This window comes from Nymphalis io, chromosome 5 (assembly GCF_905147045.1).
Source record: "Nymphalis io chromosome 5, ilAglIoxx1.1, whole genome shotgun sequence".
Taxonomy (NCBI): Eukaryota; Metazoa; Arthropoda; class Insecta; order Lepidoptera; family Nymphalidae; genus Nymphalis; species Nymphalis io.
Genome location: NC_065892.1, coordinates 7,338,745 through 7,365,175, shown reverse-complemented (window position 1 = coordinate 7,365,175; position 26,431 = coordinate 7,338,745). Strand labels below are relative to the sequence as shown.

At 29.3% G+C, this 26,431-nt stretch overlaps 2 protein-coding genes across 2 annotated transcripts; both read left to right on the top strand.

Annotated features, from left to right (window-relative positions):
- The first annotated feature begins 11,213 nt into the window (after window positions 1-11,213).
- Window positions 11,214-14,333, top strand: LOC126768310 (endocuticle structural glycoprotein SgAbd-2-like). The gene is made up of 4 exons (XM_050486327.1): window positions 11,214-11,281; window positions 12,128-12,270; window positions 13,501-13,655; window positions 14,048-14,333. The coding sequence occupies exons 1-4, from the start codon at window positions 11,273-11,275 to the stop codon at window positions 14,176-14,178; spliced, it is 438 nt and encodes a 145-aa protein (XP_050342284.1). The 5' UTR covers window positions 11,214-11,272; the 3' UTR covers window positions 14,179-14,333.
- Window positions 14,334-20,685: 6,352 nt separating this feature from the next.
- LOC126768315 (endocuticle structural protein SgAbd-6-like) lies at window positions 20,686-22,506 on the top strand. Its single transcript, XM_050486332.1, has 4 exons — window positions 20,686-20,781; window positions 20,891-21,015; window positions 21,554-21,743; window positions 22,120-22,506. Exons 1-4 carry the CDS (start codon window positions 20,779-20,781, stop codon window positions 22,171-22,173), a joined length of 372 nt encoding a protein of 123 aa, XP_050342289.1. The 5' UTR covers window positions 20,686-20,778; the 3' UTR covers window positions 22,174-22,506.
- Window positions 22,507-26,431: the final 3,925 nt, after the last annotated feature.

The following is a 26,431-nucleotide window of genomic DNA, read 5'->3' as shown; positions in this document are numbered from 1 at the left end:
TACAAAAAAAAAAATTATAGTAATCGCATTGGTAAATGATTTTATGTCATGTAATAAAAAATTTATTGGGCTGTATATATTTTAATTTAAACAAATGTAAAATAACAGTATCCTAAAAGCCTACTAAATTCAAGTTACAATATATTATGTAATCGAAATGTTACTATACTTTATTTATGGTACACCTAGTGCTATCTGACCTTGGATATACTTAAAAAGACATTTGAAAAAATAAAACTGATTCATCCAACAGAATTGAAATGAATTATCAAATAATTTTTATTTGGTTATTATAAATGATTCGTGTCATAAAAAACATTATGAAATATATATCGCACGAGTTGATCGATTTGGATTTATTATGTTGCTTTGTATATAATTGCTTTGTATATATAATATATATATATATATATATATATATTAACTAAGGTAACTTGAAAATGTTTTTATACATTTACTAAATACCAGCATCATAGTCCTTGATTTTTATGCGAATATTTAAATCAGATTTTCAAGATTGCAAATAAAATATAATATACAACTCAGTAGACGTAGACCATTTTACGACAGAAGTGTTTGATTTCGAAACGTTAAATATAAATAAGTTGCGCACAGACTCGGCCATGAAATTTGCCTACCTTAAAATTCAGTTCGCAGTATTAATATAAAATATTATTTTGATTCCATTTAAAAAAGGATCAAATATTATTATTATAGCATCGGATATGATGTCTCGTTGTTTTTTTTTAATCTAATCTTTATTTAAGGAGTCGAGGTCGTCGTGTTTCCGCTTTTTACGAAGACGTCAAGTCTTTGTCCCGTATACCGGTCGGACAACGTTACGCATACGTTGCCCGCCCAATCCATTTAAATCTGGCAGTTCTGTTTTCTTCATATTTCATAATTTTTGTGAGTATCAGCCTGATGTTTCTGAAAACTCCTGTCCTGTTGACATAAAGTGCAGCATTCACTCTGAAAAAAAATGACTAATAATTATGTTTAATTATGAAGTATGTAAATTAATACTCTACAACTAAACATTTATAAGAACAATCTGCGAACTAATGAGATTTCGTGTCGATGACGAATATATCACTAGTTAAGTTGTCAACGAACATTTATATGTTGTGTAATTAATTAAGATTTTTAAAAGATACACACGAATACTGCCATCTATTTTGGCGGTAACACACCGAATTGATCTCCGCAAATTATAAAATGTGTATTGCACGGATCAGTGAATAATGCTTAACCTTTGAAATTCTATAGAAACTATTATTGCCTTGAACCATTATTCAATAAACAATAATATCTTATGATGATGCATTATAAAGCTATGTACATACAAATTTTCGTAACTCTAATGAAAATATTAAGTATATTTTATCACCTTCGTGTGTACTTAACCCAAAAATTCGATCACTGGCGGTAGGGCTTTGTGCAAGCTCGTCTGGGTAGGTAATACCCACTAATCAGATATTCTACCGCAAAACAGCAGTACTTGGTATTGTTGTGTTCTGGTTTGAAGGGTGAGTGAGCCAGTGTAATTACAGGCACATGGGACTTAACATCTTAGTTTTCAATGTTATGTATGTAACATTTCTTACAATGCCAATGCCTATGAGTGTTGGTGAACACTTAGCACCAAGCACATTTGCTCGTCCGCCTATTCTATAAAAAAAGAATTAGAAGTATATATTTTTTTGAAATCTCGGGTAATTTAATGCTATTAAGTTAGTTTAAGTTTAAATCGTGTGAGTACTTCAAAGCCTTAATCTTTTATATAATGTTTATACAAGCAATATTTTATTTCTAGCAAGATATTAAAAAAAAACATAAGAGTAAAATATGCAAAGGTTTTTGCCCGCGGTTTTGCCCGAATTTTATGGTTAGGGTGTTAGATATTAAAAATAAACCTCTGTTTTTCCTTAGGGTTCAAGCTCGATCCATATCAAATTTCATCAAAATTGGTTCAATGGCTTAGCTTAGAGAGAAATACAGACATAGATTCTTTCACATTTAAATATTAGCATAGATAAGTTTCTTTAATAATCAAATACACTAAAATTATAATGATATTTTTCTGCGTACTATAAGAAATAATTTTTTTTGAGTAAAATAAACATTTAAGCATATGTAGTAAGGTAAACACATGTATTTATATCTCTCGTCAATTTTAATAATTAATAATATAAACGAAAATTCAACATTTTCAATTATTTTTGACGACACTATTTAATTGTTACTTTTTTATATTTGTATATGTTTTAATATTTTGTTTCTACCAAGCTATTATACACATAGGTACTTATTGTTACGTTATATTTAAAACTAAATGGCTCTAGTCGGCTGATGCTCTAAGTATTTGACTATAATTAAGACTACCGTAACCGTAACAGCCTGTGAATGTCCCACTGCGGGGCTAAAGGCCTCCTCTCCTCTTTTTGAGGAGAAGGTTTGGAGCTTATTCCACCACGCTGCTCCAATGCGGGTTGGTTAAGACTACACATATTCATTATTTATTGTTATTATGCTAATTACTCTTATAAGTATAGTATGAATAAAATATTTTTATACTTCTCATCGATGTACAACCAACTATCACCAGCTCACTTTATATCACATAATGGGCGGCGCTCGAAGTATGTAACCGTAACAGCCTGTGAATGTCCCACTGCTGGGCTAAAGGCCTCCGCACCTCTTTTTGAGAAGAAGGTTTGGAGCTTATTCCACCACGCTGCTCCAATGCGGGTTGATGGAATACACATGTGACAGAATTTCAGTGAAATTAGACACATGCAGGTTTCCTCACGATGTTTTCCTTCACCGTCAAGCACGAGATGAATTATAATCACAAATTAAGCACATGAAAATTCAGTGTTGCTTGCCCGGGTTTGAACCCACGATCATCGGTTAAGATTCACGCGTTCTTACCACTAGGCCATCTCGGCTTATTCGAAGTATGTAGTAAGATAAAATTAAAAACGTAATTAATAACAGTTTAGCAGTCAACATGACATTGATGACGTATATCGAGAACTGATGGCTGTTGGAGCAAACGGGTCATATGGAGAAGATCACGGATACGATGACATTAAACAAGTTAGCGGAACTTGATTGGATGCGGAAGTACAAATACCAGGAGCTTTAGCGCACCTTGGCAGCGGCTTATGTCCAGCAGTAGACTGTGATGGGCTGAATTATTATAACGATTATGATTCATCATAACCTTCCGTCAAACGCTCTTTCGAAATGTACTTCGCCCTATAAGAATACACGACACAACACGCTTTATATATTTAGCAGCTTTAATTATAGCGCAAAACATTAATATTATAGGCTTTTTTTGTCATGCATTATTAATGTATTATCGTATTATGTACATAATGTTTTCTAATATGAATTTTACAGGTTTCCGTCGGTTTTAAGTTTTTCGGTCATACGTATTATATAATTAAAAATATACTCGTTGACTACTCCTTCGAGAACTTGTTAGACAAACAGGTTAAAAGAATATGTATATACTGAGTGTTATAACAGGACCTAAAGAAACCATATAAGCAAATTTATATCTGAATACCCGTTGGAGACGGGAGTAGGTAATGAGTATTGTAGTAGTACAAGTAACACAAATGTTCTCATTTAAATATGTTTTCTCACTTCCTGTACCTCAACCATTGTGTAAGTAAAGATGTTTTCGTGAGTAGCACTTCAATACTTGATTAACACTCGTGCCTACATCGTAAGCGACCCTTAAGACATAATAATATTTATAACTCTTACCTTCTCATTTTTCGTAATTGGATATATTTTTTATACATCGACACTGGTGATAATATACTCGCTACATTAAATATAAGCGACTTCCGAACTTGTACCGCTTACCGTATACCTAATAATTTTATCGTCTTATTTTATTTTCACGACCTAGTCACAGATTTAAACTTACTTCCATCTAAGTATTTCCTCAGCTCATTTTTTTTAAATATAAACATCGGTCTGTCAAACCAATATTTATATCAGTATTACATTATTCATCCAACTATCTAAGAATCGAATCCATACACCAGAAGAAGATACAAACGAATACGATTTTTATTTCTTTTTCTGCCTTTAATAAATACAAATTGAATTATAACTATTTTTTCTAAGAAATATAATCGGTTCTAAAAACTTTCATAGTCGATGAAATCTCACATTAAAATATAACTTTAAAAATGACAAAATTTAAAACAGCTCCTCGAGTTTTTCACTGAAGATTTTATATGTCATAAAAAACTGTTGGTATTCGGTGCCAAGCATTTGTGGAATTTAAATTTGAAGAGATTTTGCTGTTTAAATACAATAATTGAGCTCAGAGTCTGTCCTTTTCAATTTTCTCACGCATATATGCATTAAAATGTTGTAAGTTAGTTGCAGTCTGGTAATATAGAATGCTCTACTGCGACGTTTAAAAAATTAACTTTACAAAATGGATGATAGTTAAATTATTATTATGATTAAAATTTGTATTCATACAAGTTCTTAATTATCTCTATTGCTTGCAACAGCGAACACTAATGGGGTCAATTATTATTATAAGTCAATTATAGGAAGATGTCGATCGGCCCGCATACATAATATACAGAAACTCATCAATCTTAAACTGATTCTTGCACGCAAATATTTTGACATTCGATATAGCTGGTAAATGTCATATGTGACTACACTTTCGGTGTATAGTTTTGAAAATTTATTGATATATCAGAGGCCGACTATAAAGTATATGTCTTTATTTTACACCTTCGTTCTTTTGTAAATGTAATATCGAATCAGATGTTCATATTTGGTATTATAAAGCTATTTTAGTAAATGGACTTAAAGTTCAACTTTAAATTAAATATTTTGTAAAAATATCTTTCAACGCAAATTACATTATGATTATTCTTTATCCACATAAAGTTACGTTTAGTTACGTCTGATATATCTATATATTTTTTGCAAGCTCTTTACACATTTCTTAAATTAATTTATTGGTGTTCAAATCAAACAAGACAAGATAAAATACAAATATTTTTATGCATTAAGCTTTGTCGTTAAATAAATTAAAATTCTTGTGATTTCAAAAACTATTATTTATTTCTATTCATAGAAATATAACTCTGATAAAATTCTTAATATTATGTTTTAAATTAGGAAAAAATATAACTAAACAATTTTCAAGTAAGGTAGCCATGATGGATTTTTATGTATTTTTATATTAATGTCTTAATGAATATTTAATAAAAATATCAATAATATTGTATATGCCTTTTAAACTTCTTGATAAATAGTTTGTATTGTATATATGTTAATTTTTTTGTAAACTTTTAATTTTTATATCTATGTCCTTATCTAGGTCTTAGGACCTTAATGTCAAATTTCGTTACATCGGTTCGGTGGCTTAGTGATAAGGTAACAAACAGACCAAGTTACTTTCACATTTATATTATTTATTAATTTTTGAAACAAATGGTATTTATTATCATATATAATATGTCTTATATTAATGTAAATTAACCAATAATAGTTTCCGATGTTAAATTAACACTTTATATTAAAGACAAACATTGACTAACAGAAGATGATTGACCAGTGAAATTATAAAACAAACAAACAAATTAAATAAGAAGATAAATTTAAATGTATATAAATACTACTGGGTACTTTCACCATAAATTTAAAATATATAATTTTAAATTTATGGTGAAACTCTAATAAAACTATGAGAATTTGTTTTGAGTAAATATATTTGTAGTGTAAATAGCATTCTTTTGAAATTTATTGAAATTTGAGAGAAGATTCGTTTATATGATTTTTTGTTGCTTTTTCCGCGTTTTTATTATCTCGCTTTGGGTAATGTTTGTGAACATAAAATTTTATATTTTTTTTAATTAACTTCTTACTAAGTTTAAGTTATCAAACTTTTATTTGATCTTCCTCTCCCTTTCTATCCATCAGTACTCATATTCAACACTCTTCCAGTAAAATATTGTTATTCTTCTCATTACATACCTAAATACCAATAGACGAGTTCCTTGGAACTTTTCTATTATTGAGGGAAAGCCACTTTCACACCTCGTCTTATGCACTTATCTTTCGTATTCATTCTTGTCACATGACATTAATATAAAAACATATTTAATGATTTTGATTCGAATGGTTGTCATTTTTGTCATCTTTTGTAGATAGATACAGAAACGCAGCATGCGTAAGGTAAAACGACTAACCGATATTGATTCTGCTCGATTATATTTTGGTTATTTTCAAAGTATACAACCGTGGGATTAATATTTATATATTGAAATATGTATTTCTTTCCGAAACTTTGGATCTAAAGATTTCTCACGGTTTTTTTAACAATGTCTATCAAATATTACATATTTTTTATTTTTTTAAGGACCACTAGTAGCTACTACATGTTTTAATGACAAATGTAAAACAATTTAGTGAAAATAGCTAACATGTGAAGCTTTTTAAAGTAGCCACAATAATTACAATATTTGTTTTAAAAATACATTAACACATAATTATAGCAACATGAGTAGAAAGATTAAAAAAAAAATAAGTAAATAAGTCCAAATTGATACAAATTAAAGATCATAAAAAAATAAACATGCACTTAATAAAATTAAAATTAATAACACAAATAGTTTGAAATTGATATAGGTACAAATTAAAATTAAATAATTCATTAAATTCATGCAAAGTTTACGTTACAAAAAAATTACTAAAAATATACTAATTAATACAAAATAAAATTAAGATAACATTATTTATTATTTATTTATTTATTTATTATTTATTTGCATCTCTCAACAATTCTAGCGCCCGTTTACGATATACATATTTCCACGATTGTTTTATTTGTTTTGATATAAACAGTTTCTGTCAATGTATTGCATAAACTTAAAGATAAACTTAAAACTCCGGCACACTTCGCAAACTCAATACTAAACCTTGCTGAGGCGATGTAATCGAATAAGATCCCATCGTTACATTTACCAATTATGTATTAAAGTTAAAGCTCATGTTATATTATCATCTCATTATTTAGGGTTTATTATTTTAAAAGATATTATACGAGATAAATAACTAAAAAGCGTAGAATTTATGAATCTATGAATATATATAATTTGATTACTGAAAAAGAGTTTATTTTTTTAGTAGTACCGAACCGGTAACAGCTTTACATTTAATTTATCTGAACTAAAATTCATTTTATTATTAGATTTAAAAAAAACTGTGTAATTAATACTATTATAGTGAATCTATGTATTAACGTAGTATGTCTCAAGCATAATTATCATAATTTCTTATTAGTTACATCAGAAATTATTAACGACGAAATCGCGTAAATGTTAATTGAGTACTTACTTACGTACTTTGGTATCATAACTTTACGCTTGTCATATTTTGCGATTCATAAATATTTAATACATCTGTTATTGTAATGTGTACAACATTATATAATACAAATATATATATAACCAATAATACCAACCAAATATATATATATATATATATGTTTAAATAAAAGAAATACTGACCGACTGACATACCAACGCATAGCCCAAACTCAAGTTCCACCACCATGAAAATTTGCATAGGAATTTCATTGACAAAGTAGGTTTGCATTAAGGAAGGATTTTTTTTAATATAATCCCTAAGACATGATAAAGCTTTGTATGAAAATCGTTCATTTTTGAAGCAAGAGCTCTGGAAAAGCGTAAAAGCTTTTATAAACAAAATTTCTTGTCTATACTTTTGACCGCTTATATGAGTCCCTTCATCTGGAGTCAATCATGGGTAAATAATTAGGTCATGCTTACCTATAAAATGCATTGTCAATGGAATTGACCCAACATGTAAAATATTAGCTTCATAAGATAAGAGGCGATTGAGGATTAAGCTGAAATGGTAGTAGCTTAGCCCAGCAGTGGGACATTCACAGGCAGTTAATGTAAATTATGATGTATGGCAGTAGTTAGAAAACGTAATTCTTAATCGAAGATTGCGTGCTAAAGCCCTCGTAAACACCACTGATTTTTAATGTGTTAAATAGTATGTATATAATTATAATTGATCTTGTGCTCTGCGGTCAAGCAAAGCTTTGTGAGGAAACCTAAATGAGTCGGATGAAATTCTGCTGCACGAGTATCCACCAACCCGCGTTAGAGCAGCATGGAATAAGCTCCAAACCTTCATCTCTATAGACCTCATATAGGACCTCAGCCCACCCGTGGGACGTTTACAGTCTGCTTACATTATGATAAGAGAAAGTAGTTCTAATTCAGCTTAAAAGATTTGGAAAAAAATAACCATCATTTCAAGTTAAATAAAGGCTTTTACAGATATCTACGAGTCTAACAAAGCTACATGTCAACGTCATACATTCATCAAGAGTATTTTGATAGCTAAATGCTAGGCTAGTAATAGGGTATAGTCGTCACGATCAATCACTAAAATGTTGTTATCATAAATAACGAAATACTTTAACACTCCTAAAATAAATGTTTATTTATTTCAATATTAACATTTAGTAAAAAATATGTATGTTATGCACGGTAAAATATTATTATTTATTTAACTTAAATACGTTAATTAAAAATGATTGTCAGATATCAGAGGTTTTTTTTAATAGCAATAATATTGAAATATAGCAAACGGGCAAACTAATATATTATGGTCAACTCGGCCCGTGGATGTTAGCTGCATAATGACTAATATGCATGCATGAGTCTCGATATGTCTATAATTACACTTATACACCTTTCATACCGGTACATAGTTGCTAAATTGAATATAATTGTAATGAGAGGATGGTTATAATACTATAATATACAACCCCTACCACTAAATTAAAGGCTACCATAAATAGGCGAATAAATTATAAATTTGTTCAAATATATTAATGTTTTTTATAAATTTGAATGGTTTCAATAAAAAATAAAAAATTTCATAAAAAAATATGAATTTGATTTCAATTTAGTTAATTGGATATTCTATTATAATACATTTTAGCCTATACGAATAAACGATCGAAAATATCATGTTGCTGTGTATTGTGAATTTATTGTAATCGGCTCGTTGTGAAGGCTTGAAGCGAATCATTAAATTAACCGCTGCCAGGCTTGCCTTGTATGTGATGGGTTATTTGATTGTTTACGCTATTAGTGCCATTAACCCGCGAGGTGCATTTAGTCTTTATAAAATTACGCTCCTATTGAAGAAAGCCTCGACTGTTTAAATTTTGAGTATTTTAACAGACCATTAAAGTAATATTTCTGTTTTATGAACTGACTATGATAATAACTTATATAGTTCATTTAATTGAATAATTTGTAGTTAATATTAATCTCATTTGAAGGAACCCGGGTTGTAAGAGGAGGGGAACACGTGAGATGGTAAGGAATTCCATTTTTTGGAAGTGCGACAAAGAAAGGAGTTGCCAAATTTCTTTGTGCGCGATGAAATTGATGTCACAGTTAGGCGGTGACATCGAGAACCAGCTCGCGTGGAGTTAAGAAGGAATTAGAGAGAATAATTCCTCAGAGCACTCGCCGCGATACAGTCGATAGAAAGCGCTCAGTGCTGCTGCATATATGTTGGTTATACACGTTTACACAATATAATAGAAATTGATATGGTAATCAATAAAATATAATAGAAAATAAATATGTTTTAATGCATACTAAATATAAACAAAAATAAAATTAATTGGTATGTAAAATATATAGCAATCTCTACATGAATAATCATTAAAAAAATTATCTATTTGTTAAGGCACAACTCTTTACAAAACTCTCTAATTACTTGTTTTTTAAAAAAGGTTATACAATAAAAATATCTATATATTAAAATCTTGCTAACTTATCTTTCAACACTCGGGTCACTAAAGTTAAACATGTAGACGATATATTCGTTTTGCAATATAAGCTATTATTAAGGTCATATAGAGAGTCGTCCCGGACAAAGACAAAACAAAATGATTTAACTCTAAAATTATTAAGAAAACATACACTGATAATATTACATTTCTTACATACATACATTACATTACTTACAGGCATTTTACATTATATATAGGCTCTTAAAGCACATTTGAATCATGTTACAGCATTTAATCAAATGTTATACCACTTGGCTTGGAACAAGGCTTGGAGTTTGTAATTTGGATAAAAATATAATTTCATTCGGTTTTTTTTTTGAAATGATGAATTGATGAATGAATACGAAGTCCACTGCATATTATTATATATTGCTTTTTTTATCATCTCTATGAAATAAACTTAAATACTCGTAACTAAGCACTATTATGGTAGCGTTCTGCTCAAAAGGGAGAGGAGGCCTTAGCCCAGCAGTGGGACATTTATAGGATGATATTTTGCTTTCTTTACGGGTATTAAAACCACTTAATTCAATTATTAAATTCGTACTGTTAAAAATAAAAATAGAAAAGTAAAAGCAGAATCTATCATTCCAGATATCGATAATTCTCTGTCAAGTCATATTTTACCGTTTTAAGATGATAAATAATTTATGCAGTTCTTTTTTAATTGGACATGCGATAAATTAAAATGGCTTTTGAAGGTATATCAGTTAGGCTTTGTTGTAAATCATCTTCACCGACGAGGAAGTATTTAAATAAATTATTGGAATAATTTTGGCATCAAAATGACAATATGGCCGTATCTCCTTTGGGTTGAAATTTCATAAAGACGAATCATTATGATAGAAATTTATTGAATTCCAAAGCCTTTAAGATATTAGTATACATATAGTATTTTTTTAATTAGATCCAAAATCCATTTCTGTTTAGATCCATTTTTGTTTCAATTGTTACGAGCTTAACATAATAAAAACCGATAATTTCGTAAGCTTTTATCGCTCGAAATTACTCACTTCATCGTCATCGTTGTAGCCCACATCTTATTAACAAGTAATAAATAATTTAAAAATGTATTTCAAAAAACAATTTATGTCCTTTGTTTAAAAATAAAAAAAGAAAAATTATTTTATTAATCTCAATAAATTTTACAGAGAGTTATCTCCTCGAGATGCTGGCGGGTAGATCTTTGATGTGTTTACGTATAGCGCTTGCGCCTTCGAATCGCTATACTCCAATTTCACGCACTGCACTGACGCTGTCTCGTATAAAAGCAGCTGCGTCGGTCTGAAAAATCATTCCAGCCTTACACATCTACCGAAGATCACCACATCACATCCTTATTTCATTAATCATAAAACAAAAATGAAATTGGTGAGTTTAAGATTAGTTAATATTAACATAGATATATGAATAATTGTTAGGTAATCCTTAGTGCAAATTTTAACTTAGCCCTGTTATAATATTTGTATTGTTTATAGAAAACGTAAATATACTTACAAATGAACTTATTAAGAATCAGAATTGACTCAGATATAGATCAGATATAGTTTTATTTTAGCGCGCAAATTTTATGTTTTTTTTTATAATACTTATGTAATAATAATAATTATTTATTTTATGTTTTAATAGTAAAAATAAAAAAAAATTATTTTAAAATGTTATCTTAATACATAAAATTATATAAACAAACTATTTTATTTTTAATATCAAATTCCTTCTTACAAAAATTCATATTTTAACAACTTTTATAAATATAAATTTATGATATTTAACCATATAAAAATACTCCCCGTTTATTACATTTACTGGTTAGGAAAATTAAGCTTTGTACAGAATAACGCTCAAACTCGTTTTCATGTGTTCATAATTACGTAAAAAGTTATGTTTTTACTTGGCAAAAGAAGTTATTTAAACTTGTTTATTTAAAGAACAAACATAATAAATTATAATAGTGATTTTTTCATCTCATTTATTACGTATATTACATACGTGTAAATTTTAATACACTTTTTACACTACTTTAGCACTTTATTGTTACGATTACTACTTGCTTGATATGTGTTTTTTTTTTGTAAAAAATGTAATTTAAATTCTTGCAGAGTAAAAATTCTAGTTCAGAAGCTTTACGTGACAAAACATTTTTTTAAAAAGAGAATCTTTTGAGTCGGAACAATATTACTAAATTATTTGAAATAATTAACCTATGTATTTTTTCAGTTCGTCGTAGTATCCGCCCTTGTGGCAATGACTTACGCAGCCCCGCAGTTCCAATATCAAACACAGCCTCAGTATCAGAATCAGGTGATCCCGATCATCAGACAAACACAGGAGATCAACCCTGATGGATCCTACCAATACAGGTACCGTTTATTTTCACGCTAGTACCAATTTCGCCTAAAAATATTTAGTAAAATAGTTATATTATGCAAAGTTTATATATTAATGCGTGAACGAAGATGTTAATTATTGTTGCACATTTATTTAGTACTTTTTTGTTATGAATGAAAATTTTATCGTTCGAAAAAAAAATGTATGCTTACACACAAGGAAAAAAAACGTTCAGTAATATGACTCCTTATCTTAATTTGTCAAAAAGTAATACGAGATTTCGATGTAACAATAATTGACACTTTCATTAAATGTTTTATATTCGGTTAACTAAATATGACCTTAAGCCAAAACCCTCCATTTAATGCCAAAAATCGTCATCGTTGTGAAATATACTACACGAAAAGGCAGATCATAAATGGGCATTCCTCTAGTGTCAAGTATATTAAACGTTAAATTTGTGGGAGTCACCTGTGAAACTGTTCTCAGCCTAAGAGCCAAGCCCTCCTTACGTAATGCAATTGACTCAGATGCGTTGTTGCTATTTAGTGTCATTTCATATGTAAATATATTTACTATTTTTGCATAATTTATTGAGATTACTACATTTAGGACATCGAAAATGTGAAAACTAGAAAAATAATTTTTGTTTTTATAATCTTGCGATGTTGATATATGAGAATTTAATAATATTACAACATTGTATCGCAAATTTAAAGAAAAAAAACAGACAAAATAATATATACAATTATAATTTCATACAACTGCCTCGTTCACATATAGATCTCGTAAAAACTAAGTAAAAAAATATTTGTTCATCTAAGTCACGTCCCAAATACATGTGTGATTTACAAACGATTGCCGAATCAGAGAAATCGCTTACCAGGTTTTGTAAAAATATTCTCGTACTTAATTATTTTTTGATTTATAGTAATTATATTAATTTTTTTTTAACCTTTTTTTATATTGCTCACTTTGTAAGTGTTTATATGGCATTTTATTACGAGTCGGTATTCCCTTTAGTCTTTATAAGGTTAAGCGATGATTGTTATCAATTCCAGAAATATAAACAACATACACTTGGATGCAGCGATAACATATTGTTTTGACCATAAAAGCCTTGCATAAAGGAAAATAATGCGACATTTTGTGTTTTTTCTTTAAGATCTTTATTATTTATCAGCTGATAACATTAAAACATAAAATGCTCCTCATAATAGGCTTGAATTTATCATAATTTTATTTTTCAAATAAATCTGCAGCTACGAAACTGGCAACGGTATTGCTGCACAAGAACAAGGTTACCTGAAGAACCCTGGAATCAAAGATGCCGAGGCGCAGGTTGCTCAAGGTTCATACAGCTACACATCCCCTGAAGGTCTCCCAATCTCAGTGAACTACATCGCTGATGAGAACGGTAAACAAAGCTTATTACATTATTTTTATAATTTAGATCTAATTTAATATGCACTTTGATCAATGTCATAATAAAATTACCATACTACTATATTACTACGCAAGCAGTACCAGAAAAATTAAGCACCTAGCATTCCAATTTCAAATCGTATTCTTTAGATGAAATAAATACCAGCTTTTACATTAGTATATGTAAGAATGAATCGTTTGCTATCAAAATAATAAAAACACTTTGAATGAACGAAATTTTAATTACGCATTTACATTACTAAATTAAATACCACATATCTATATACCTCTTACAGTTTAGGCTATGCAATCAGTAAGTCAAGGAAGGATATTAAAAAATCAATTATTGCTTTTGTATACAATTTAAATGATATTTTTTAACAGGTTTCCGTGCTGAAGGTGCTCATTTGCCTACTCCTCCTCCCATCCCTGAAGCGATCCTTCGCTCCCTCCAATACATCCAAGCTAATCCCCAACAACCCCAGAACCAATACCAACAAGGGTTCCGCGGCTAACTTCCCTGTTTCTCTTCAATAAAACTACCCACGCGAACTCAAGACTCACTTATCCAATGGCTCTTGGAAAGTAACAACTCAACGATCTTCTAGTTATAAGAATAAATGCTACTGTGATGTATTTTAATTTTATAAGAACGAGAATAAATTCAAAATATAAATTAATGTCTTTTAACTACATTTCCTGTGAAAACATTTTTTAAATATTTTCATATTACGCAGGCGGAGAATTTGTGTGTGTGTGGGATCGCACTAAACTTAAGTAGTTACTTATATATTATTTATAACTCTAAAGCAGGCTACGTTGTAAACATAAACGTATATGTAATTTAAACTAAACACGGGATAACTAAAGAACCATTACGCTATAACTACAGAGACATCTTAGTTTCTAAAGTTGGTGACGATTCTTACAGTACGTAGTATGAAGTTCCATCACATTTGTGAGAGCAATTGAGTAGCATATAATTTATTCAACAAATAAAACATGATTAATGATGTCTTCCTGATAGGTTTTGGCTACGATTATCTCGAGTACACTATGAGCCTCATAATAATGATAAAGATGAGACAGACAGAGACAATGAGGATTGGAGAGAGCTTTGTTCGAAGTTTTCCTCGATTGAATTATAAAGAAATAATCTGAAGGCGAACCAAAGTAACCGAAGACAGAACTGAAGTAGTAGTGGGTGGGGCACATCACTCGTATGCAGAAAAGCCGCTGGATGCAGGTAGCGCAAGACCAGCCATCATGGTAATATGTGAGGCCCTTGTTCAGCAATGGAGGACATTAGTAATTAGAGTATAGTATTAAATTTAAAGCTACCACAGATTTAGGAGCTATATCCTAGACATAGTTAATAATTTAGTTCCTGAATCTTCTGATTTTCTTCTTTTTTTATATAATAAATAGAATGACAGGCAACTAGGTCACCTATGTTTAATAGTCACCACCGTCCATAGATGCAGGACATTGACGCTGTTAGAAATATTCACCATTCCTTACATCTGTAATGCGCCACTAACTTTGGGAACCAAGATGTTATGCCTGTAGTTACACTGATTCACTCACCCTTTAAACGGAAACACGATAATCTTAAGTTTTGCTATTTGGTGGTACATTTTCTGATAATTGGGTGATTCCTACCCAGAACACCACCTATTCTTCTGTTCTGTTTTGTTCACACCTAGAACAAAGCCCTACCACCGAGTATTAAAATGTATATCTTTATGTCTAATAAAATTACGCAAATGGAGTCTGAGTAAGGTTTGTCTTACAAAGTCACATATAAGTTATGTAGATTAAAATCATCGAAAGTGCATATTTGAGTTTAATCTTGGAGTTGGAGGTCCGCCACCTATATTGCTTATGTAAAAAGCCTAAATTAAGATAAAACTGCAAACTAAAATTGTGTACATATCCTTTGGGTGCAAATAAAAATATCATATTATCATGTTAATTTATTTACTGTCTATTTTATGTTCAATTTAGTTTCAAAATTAGCATAATTTCTTGCAGAAGATTACTGAATTAATTATTGACAATATATTATGATTTAAAAACCACCTAACAGCTTTAATTTCATTTAATGTGTAGTAAACCAAAATTTATTTTCAAACTAAAGGTTCAGATATGTAAATATAACACCATGACACCATGCAACAAACATACTGGGACATGTTTTTTTTTATAGAATAGGAAGGCGGACGAGCATATGGACCACCTGATGGTAAGTTGTCACCAACGCCCTTAGACATTGGCATTGTAAGAAATGTCAACCATCGCTTACATATCCAATGCGCCACCAACCTTGGGAACTAAGACTTTATGTCCCTTGTGCCTGTAATTACACTGGCTCACTCACCCTTCAAACCGGAACACAACAATACCAAGTACTGCTGTTTTGCGGTAGAATATCTGATGAGTGGGTGGTAGGCTGGGTAGGCCAGACGAACAAAGCACAAAGCCCTACCACCAGTAAAACAGGGCACAAAGCCCTACCACCAGTAAAATGTGATTATTAGGAGGAGTATGAATGTGAGTTATTAGGTCTGTTATATTAATTCTCATATTTACAGAACATTTTATGTTGCAAGTAATGTTTATCTCTAGATTTAGATAGATAATATGTTTTTTAATAATAATATGAGCTAATTTTATAATGAAATAATAATAAAAATCTGAGACTAAGGTAGATTAAATATAAAAAATAAATAATATCTATTAAATCAATGCTTTTATGTATTTTAATAATTTTTAAATATTGTGAATGATGTGTGTGATGAATTATAATCACAAATTAAGCACATGAAAATTCAGTGGTGCTTGCCCGGGCTTGAACCCACGATCATCGGTTAAGATTCACGCGTTCGTACCGCGATCTCGGCACATCTCGGCATATTGTATTGACATAATAAATTTATTATTCATGCAACACATATATGTATGTGTCAGTCCTGATACTAAAAACTATCGTAATACGAATTTTGCAAGACGATCGGATTAGAAATTTTTACATGAACCTAAAAAAAACCTACTGTTTTCTCATATTGATCTAAGCCAAATAGTTTGACTGAATAATAAATCATTTTATTTTCATAAATCGAAAGTGGTCTTATGTAGCTTGAGGTAGTCTCCGTTAATAATAATGAATCCATAATACAATTTCTTTATTGAAAAAAAAGGTTCACATAGAACATTTTTTTCAATAAAGAAATTGTAATATTTTTAGCCTACAACGCCATCTTAAATAAAGAAAAGAAATCGCGACTAAACCATAACTCGGCTATATTTGGCCATGAAGTCTCAGCTTTTATTCAACTACTCAGAAAATTCGCGACTCGTGCGGTAGATGTCAGTGCCCTCACTCTGCACATATATACATATACGCAAGCACACCTATTACTATAGATATACCCTCACTCAATTAATGATTTTTTTTTAAATCAATTGAATTTTTATCAATATTTTCTTTTGTATTATTTTCCTCTCTGCGTAAATTAATTATTAACACATACCTATTACGTTAAACATTGTCTTAGAACTACTGGAAAAATTAGGATAAGCTTATCTTTATTTACTTAAAAATTTAATTATATAAATTGTCTATGATAATTATATATGATCAAAATATTGAAAAAATTGTATTAAAAGATTTAAAAACAGAAAAACTGCTATTTAAAAAAAATCCATGTAGGTAATTTGTTTTACAAAATTACCATATATTCTAAATTAGACAGAAAACAGTGTCCCTTTATACAGTTCACTTCAATTGTTTATTTTTAATTAAGTTCTTAGAGAAGATTCAAAGTATTGAATCTATAACAGTTATTTTTAAAAATTCCCACATTTAAACACAAAATGTATATAAATTACTTTCTATTTTAAAATTAAATGTTTTAAAATTCTTATGCCTTATCTTTCTTTTAGCCTAAAATGGCTAACTAGAAGAGAGCTAGTTTACAGGGATAAAAAGAAGTCTATGTTACTCGCTGACTGACAACCTACTCGTATATACTTATTGTAAATAAAAAATCACGTCATCCCGTTGCTCAGTTAATACGTTAAAATAAATAAACCAACAGAACAGACTTTCCCATTTATAATATTAGTAAAAATTTAATATTTATATTTAGAATATGTTATGTGTTGCTGCTGTAAAATAAAGATTAAATAAATATTTTTAAAAAATAGTTCCTATTAATAATTGTCATAAATGAGTAAGCAAATATATTTAAGTTTACAAATGTTAATTATTTACGTAACACCCATTCACCAACATAAAGTTCAACCAACATTCGTTCCCTTTTCGATTAACAGATGGTATTTCGACTGTTGGCAATAAAAGTATTATATAATGAAGAAGATGTCATCATAGAGTCCCATTAAGCTCGTTAACTCACCTATGGTCCGATGTCATCTGTCACGCTGACGCACAGCGTTCTAATACACAAAGAGTGATAAGTTTCGACAGAATTTCGATATATCATAAATCAATAATGGGCGGCTTTTATCGTGGACGGACTTGATATTTGAATTATATAATATGTATTATATAAATATGGCTAAGATAATAAAAAAATTAATGATAAACTAAATACTTAGTTTTGTTAAAATATATTTTTTAAATGTTATTCATGTTAATAAAAAAATAAGCCCGTGGAATTAGACTAATTCAGGTCGTTATTTTATAAGTCTACGTTATTTCTTTGCCTGCTTTTATGATCATCGACTTGTTTATTTTATACGGTCATCTTTGTATTATACAAAATTAATTTAGTTTCTTTGTTTGTTCAATATGCTACAGTATAGTTTAACTTTGTATAATCTGTTCATTTTACTTTAAATATCACCTTAAAATTTGTTTTCATGCTCGAATGTCATGACTATATAGTATATAACGCAAAATGTCTAGAAATGTTACGTAAACCTTAACCTTTGTATACTTTTACGTTTATTCGTATGTGTGACTTTATATCATATCATATACAACGCAAAACCAACAACAATGTTGTTTGCCATTCGGTAAAGTTTCCATACTTTCAATGTCTTAAAAAACAATTATGCTTTCTATACGATATTATTAACTTTAAATATTTCGCATAACATCAATAAATTAATTATTATTTTGTACTATTTTTCTATAATACCACATGATTGATAACATCCTGATTCTGATACATAATTTAGTTTTTTTAATTAATTTTAACGACGTATTTTTGGAAAGACTGTTCAGATACATGTTGTGTTCTTTAGTATTTGGGATTACATTAAAACATTGTCTACTAAACACATATTTTTGTATAATTATATGTTCCTTTGTTCCAACAAAGTAAAGTTCGTTAGTATTAAATAAATTAATTTAAATGTATGTGTTCGATTCTAATTTATTTGTGGAACAATCATGTAATAAAATTTTCAACGTTTAAGGAAAAAAACTAACATTTTTATCATTTCTCATTTATTATTGATTATTTATTATATGATTGGTTGTTCAACATCAACGCAACTGTCATGTTCGTTGCCAGCTAAATTTGGATGGCAACGAACACAATTTAACAAGTTTCGAAAATATGTTTGAGAAGCTTCAATATAAGTGACTTATTAAATGTGAAATTTATTTTTAAGCTTAAAAAAATAAGAGCATTTATAGAAAAGATTAATTAGTGTAGTCCTTTTATGGTCAGACAGTGGGCAGGACGGGACGGTGACGGGGCGTGTGCAGTAGTAATATACTAGTTAATATGGAAGACGTAATACAGTGTTATCGGCGAGCCACATCCCGACGTCTGTTTGATTAATATATATTCTCACTATTCTCGAATGTATGAGAATATTATGTATTTTATATCTAAATCTCATATAATCTGATTTATTATTACATAATGAACACAAGATTAATTTATCATTTATTTCGATTCCGTTTTATTTGTTTGCGAAGCTGATAGTGCAGATCAAATGGAGCGCGAATGGAGCAATTTTGTTATGATATAATTCTATAAATGTTTTTCTTTTACGAACATTATCGATGCATACCTTACAGGAGCTTTATTTTTTATATATACACCAATAAAAACCTTTCTCCGAAACTGATCGACATTTTGATGACTTGGCGCTTACCTGGCCCAAAGAAAGGACCAAATACTGGTCAAAGACCGGATAAATTATTATTAACTAGGATGTAATAGAAATAACGTTAAATGTCATAGAACTGTCTCTAAGGACTGCGTTTGTTATTTTGAATGTACCAAGTTAAAAAAAAATCTTCATTGTCCTAATTAATACCATAAAGTATATATATGTTTATATACTTAAACAAATTTAGAACCATGTTGAATAATTTTGATGTTTTCAGTATTAAGCACTTTTTAGTTTTAATTTAACAATACTTACGAAGAAAGGTTTTTATTGGTATAATTTATCCCTTATTCGCAACGCTATTGGCTGATTCACTTGAAATTTTAATGAAGCAATGACTGCAATTAAATAATTTTTATTTCTTTCGTTCGTATTTGTAAATCTGTGCAGTCTATATATGTTAAATTCTTTTGGAGAAAACGTCAAAATTTAATTAAATGACAAAAGTGTGTAGTCTTTAGCTGCCTCGGTGGCATAGTAAATATTGCTAAATATTCCGTTGAGTTCAAATGTCGAGCCGATAAAGAGTTATAGGATTTATTCACAGTGCGCAAAGTGCACTTTTGCGCACACACCTGTGCATTATATTATATATAGCTCAGTTGGCTAGTCTTCGTTGCAAATGTTTAGTATAGTCAAATAGGTTAGGAGGAAATTATCATCGTCGATACGTGATCAAATATGAACGCAAGAAAATCTATAAAAATTTAGGCCCGAACGCTTATTATTCTAGGGTTAATCAAAATCCTGATGACGTTTTCTGGTTGAAAATCAAAACGCTATTACTCTGTACACTGTGTATGTTCAACTGTATGCATATTTTATTATTATATACAAGATTGCATCGTATAAAAGCGACTGATGGCAACCCAATTATCTTCTGCATCACGAATCTTCATGGAGCTTAGTTGTTTACTTGTTGATATTATAAACTAACAATTTGTTTGAAAATAAACTCTAAAATGGTAAATATGAATTTGTTGCAGTATTTTATGCTTCACAAATGACTTTTATTTAATTAATAACATTAGTTAGTAGTAGTATTTACAAAGTGTTTTTTATTATTTGTTTCAGATGCATATACTCGTTCTTTCTACTATACTAGTAGTAGTATATTGTGCACCATTATCAAAGGACAGTGACGCCACAATATTACACTACAACTTCACAAACGATGGAAAAGGCAACTATAAATACAGGTAGAATTTACTTTATTATTAACTAACAATAAAGAGCTTAACATATCATTCTACTTTTTCTTTCAATTTGAACGTATTCTTTTTTTTATAGTATAGGTAGGAGGACGAGTATGTACCTGTACCTGTAGTACCTGATGGTAAGTGGTCATCAACGCCCATAGACATTGGCATTGTAAGAAATGTTAACCATCTTAAATCGCCAATGAGCCACCAACCTGCGGAATTAAGATGTTATGTCCCTTGTGCCTGTAATAACACTGGCTCACTCACCCTTCAAACTGAAACACAACAATACTAAGTACTGCTATTTTGCGTTAGAATATCTAATGAGTGGGTGGTAACCTAGACGAGCTTGCTTAAAGCCAGTAAACCCCACCTCAGTTCGACCTATTCGAAGCGATAGTAAAGATGAGCGTCTTAGATTTACATATTCTATGTGAATTGTTAATACATGTGCTATTTTATGCTACAAACAGTTCTTGTCCGATAAATATCTGCGGAAAAATGTTATGTAACACAAAAAGTTGTAAAATTACAGATTTGAAACTACAAACGGAATAATAAGAGAGGAATCGGGTGAAGTAGTCGGCATGGGTTTGCCGAACGAATATATATTCATAAAAGGCTTATACTCATACATAAATCCGGACGGAATATTGGTAACTGTGAACTATATTGCTGACGAGAAGGGATATAGGATTATAAAGCAACCGTCGGTTAATACAGGCGTAAGTTATAATATAAGTTATAACGTATAATATAAATATGAATTTAATTCTTATGAAATGATAGGCTGTTATTGTTTCACTGGTAGGCTAGAAGAAGGTATAAAACTTCTTCCACCACGCTGCCCCTCACAGTCATGTGGTAGATTTTGTTCCGATAGATATTAGTTTCTTACCGATGTTTTCCTTCACCTTCAAGACAGAGATGAATTATAAACATTAATTAGGTACATGTAAAGTAATCATTTTTGCGTTTATTTAACCTGCAACCTTCAATTAAGATCACGAGCTCCAAATATTGAACCACCTGTCTTATTTAATAATTTTATTATAATAAATTATAAAATTTTACTAAATTTTGTATTATTTGTTCTTTCAGTTTGCCTACTCGAGCATAACTCCAAATGTTTTAGCAACGCTTCTGGGGAAGTAAAGAAGGTTGTGTTAACGGCACTCACTTAGCTGAGCGTATTATTTTTGTTTCAATTGCGCAAATTGGCAAATAATGCTAATATTAAACAAGTGTTTTGTCTACTCATCTATGAAAGGACTCAATAAGGCAAATATGTGTGTTGACCGTTCACACACATTTTGCTCAATCGGTAGCATTGTATTGTTGTTGCGATATTGGGAAAGTGTTGCTTTCAGGTTCAACCCACATGTCGATTATTTTAATGATTATGACAGCTCACTATTCACTTAGTATAAACATAACATAAAGCGTAACTTGAATCAAAACAATAGAATTATATAATGATACCTATTTAAATGTATATTTAAAAAAAAAAGACACTTGGTATTAAATTAAAGATTGTGTCTGTAAATAAAAAATATTTTCGTTTTATTGTTTTAAAATTATGTGAATTATATGAAACTGGATATGTTCATACATTTTTTTAATAACAAGCTAAATACAAGTACTAGCTTAGTATAAAATGATTACATATTTGTAGTTTATGCACTTTAATATAGAAAATATATAAGTATTATTAAAGTGCAAACACTATTTTAACACGCAATGCGTAAACGCATACCCAACTAACTCTAACCGCACGCAATAGGTCCGCTATTATCTTATTCAAAAATAAATAAAGAAATAGATTTTAATATCTATGACCTACCAACACAAATTCCGTAGTTATAAATATAAATGGCGTTTTACAATTTATATCCACAGAGAATACTTCAAATGTTACTTTAATTTATTAAAGTAAATTTTAACATTTTATTACGATATTCGAGCATAATTATTATTATAAATGACATTCTGTAAAAATAAATAACACTTCCAAAAATTTTATTGATAACTAAAGCCATTCAATAAATAGCAACCAAACAAAAAAATAAATAAAAGAAAAACGGTTAAAAACAGCCATGCGGCCATATCTTATTATTATTTATTAAGACATTAAATTGATTATTACCATTGGTTGACAAACTGCCTGTAGGTACGATCAAATAATTACGTGTGCTATTTTTAGAGTCGCCTATTAAAACGGTTAAGTTATAATAAAAATCAGGTGCTAGAGATCTTTGTCTTATTAATATACGATCTTACTTATAAAAATATAAATATTGTCTTAATTCCATTAACCATTAATTGTTATATAAGTTGAAGACGTTATAATGTCAATGACCTCATATTGTTTGACATCGCATTTATTGCAAAAGAATGAAATCTACATATTATCTAACATAATGGCATGATTCGTTGGCATCATCAAATAATCAATGAGGGTATTTATTTCCTATATCATATCTTAGACTAACATGTTTAATATTTATATACATATCAAAATCCCAAAATATTATGTACTTATATCCTTTCATTCAAATAATTATAATTAAATAACTCACAAACCAGTACTAAGCCTAAGACTGCTTCATTAAATAAAAGGTAATTCGAATAAATGAACGACAATCCATATTTTTTTATCTAATAAATAGTTTTAAACAAAAATATAAATGAAATATGTAGCATAAGAAATAATAAGTCTCAATCAAAATAAATATTTTTTCTGTATTCTATAACTATATCTTGTCTAGCTGACTTAATGGACCAAGTATAAAACTTAAATATAAAATCATATTCTATCTATATGATAACAGGTAACATTAAAACACATACGGCCTTTTTATAGACGTAGTTATTAGTTAAACAATGCTGTGTTTTTTTTCTTTTGAATGTCAAATAATAGCAGAAAAAATAAATCTATGTTTACCTAAGCAGTCGCTGAGCACCGTTTATAAGTAAAGCCGCATATTTTTACTCTCATGTGACAAACATTCAGAAAATTTACGCTTAAAAAAATGTTAAAAATATATTTTAAAACCCGCCCGAGTAATGAAACATAAACACATAGAGAAATGTAAACACATTTCAACAAATTGTATTAAATATTCAACTTTAAGATAATTCGTAATATGATTATTAGTAATCGCCTAAAGAATATGAATGTAATCTTATTATCACCACATTCATTCAGCATCACGGACATTCATCTAGCTTTATTGTTTATTCGTTATTGCACAAAATATAACATTTATATAAAAACTGAATAAGGTTGTAATTAATGTAGAATTTATTAATTATTTTGTTGAACATAATGAATAATTATGATGATTTTATTCAAAGTGTGTATCCAATATTATATATACATAGTATATAAGATTAGTATCTTCATATGGTTGGCGTAGTGTTGTGAAAAAAAAGATAGTATAATACGATAATGTTCTTTCAGGTCAAAACATTTACCTGGTGGTCAACGATGCTTATAAGCAAATAAACTGGTAAGAAGGAAAGCCTAAAAGTTGTTCGCACAAGCGATAAAAAGATTGAAGAGATTCAATGTATTATTTATTAAAAAATTATTATCCTCTTATTTTTTTAGTAATTCGGTATGCAATATTATGCATTATTATTAATTATATTTTATATGATATAATATTATAAACAAACCAAAATGTATTAAACATTTATTGGAAGAATATAAGAACTATCGACTTAATACTTTTATTTAAATCTGGTTTATAAATTATTATTACAAAAATTTACGCCTGACCGTATTTTGCGCTGCCTCCCGCCATAAGTGACTTATTCTAAAGTTGGACTTGATAGTTATTTGTTTTATATATATAAATAAACAATAATTAATTATGTCAAATATATGTCAAAAATATTATTTAAATATTATGCGATAAAAAGTATTTTATAGCGCATGTCTTATCGCACCTAATAGCTACACTATATTTTTATCGTACTCAAAGTCATAAGCAGACATAACTTAATATCTATGAAACGACAATTTGCATAGCAATAAATATAAATGAGCGGTTTCCAATTTATATCTTTGAATAATGCTTTAAATTGTACTATATTTAATGTGATAAATATTAATATTGTATTACAAATTAATCGGGTTAAGGTTACTGTTATTTAATTTCATTTTTCGTTTGTTATTGTTCTAAAAATTTATATCTGTTATCTCATAAAGTGTATTCAATGTTTTTATATTACTATTATAAGAATCACAACGCGGTAGGAAATTTGTAAAGATGCTAATGAATCCGAAGCATTTTAGGGCTTGACCGAATTTAATGAATGTCCCAAAACTTCCGTCGTAAGAGTGCGGCGATATCGCACGACGTATGACGACGTTCACAATGTTCAATGAGGCTACAACGATTCTAACGCTGGCAAATATATTGAAGAAAAAAAAGTGTTTTGCTAATATATATGAAAATTATTGTTAAGTTGACGAGCGCATTTATACTTTACACATTAAGTAAACGATAAAGTGATTGTTGGGTTCCTAAAATGCTACCGCGTAAAATGTACAAAGTTAGCCAACACTCAACTCTTTTGATACCAATACGACTCTCTTTAGGATTAAACTTGGATTTCAAATAGAAAACTTTCTATGTTTTGCCGTGTTCGATTTCGACTTCGATTTCTCGAGCTTTTGAATGAGAATATTATTTTTGATTATTCCTAGGCAACTGTTTCACATTTTAATAAAAAAAACAACCTATTTAACTCAAGATATATGATATATTTATTAATTATTTACGTAAAGACAGATATACTAAAATGAAAACAATAATCTTATTAGTGTCATGTGTGCAAACGTCCAACAGATTTAATAATTAAAAAAAAATATATTTTCATAAATTCGAAAATAAAACTTGAAGATAAATTATCAATTAATCATCATTTAAAAATTGGGTTGGATAAAAACACCTCAAGGTAATCATATAATCATCTTCGTTGCGAATCTTTATTAAACTTAGTTATGTATTCGTTGTATTACAAATACCTATTAAATTTAAAATATGTTTTTTTAAACTAAGATTGAATGCTAAGTTCTGTGTATCTCAATTGCTGTATTTTACTAAAATTATGTCGTTTTAGTTACACAACGTACTTGCTCTTTCTACTATAAATATTTTAATCACTCATTGTGCACCGTTACTGAAGGACAACGAAGCTACAATATTTAATTATGAATACACAAATGATGGAAAAGGAAACTACTACCACAGGTATAACATAATATATTTTGATCTTATCTGCAATCTACTCAAATTCCAATAATTTAACTTTTTTTAGCGTATGGAAATAAAAAAAATATAGGTTTTTCTTGTCTAAGCCCAGCTATCTGTCTGTGTCTATGTCTATTATTAAAATAATA

What these genes read in the sequence shown, in the direction of transcription:
- LOC126768310 (XM_050486327.1), top strand. An exon ending in GATGGATCCTACCAATACAG is followed by an intron (nt 12,271 to 13,500) that starts GTACCGTTTATT and finishes ATAAATCTGCAG; the next exon opens with CTACGAAACTGGCAACGGTA. An exon ending in CTACATCGCTGATGAGAACG is followed by an intron (nt 13,656 to 14,047) that starts GTAAACAAAGCT and finishes ATTTTTTAACAG; the next exon opens with GTTTCCGTGCTGAAGGTGCT.
- LOC126768315 (XM_050486332.1), top strand. An exon ending in AAAGGCAACTATAAATACAG is followed by an intron (nt 21,016 to 21,553) that starts GTAGAATTTACT and finishes GTAAAATTACAG; the next exon opens with ATTTGAAACTACAAACGGAA. An exon ending in AACCGTCGGTTAATACAGGC is followed by an intron (nt 21,744 to 22,119) that starts GTAAGTTATAAT and finishes TTGTTCTTTCAG; the next exon opens with TTTGCCTACTCGAGCATAAC.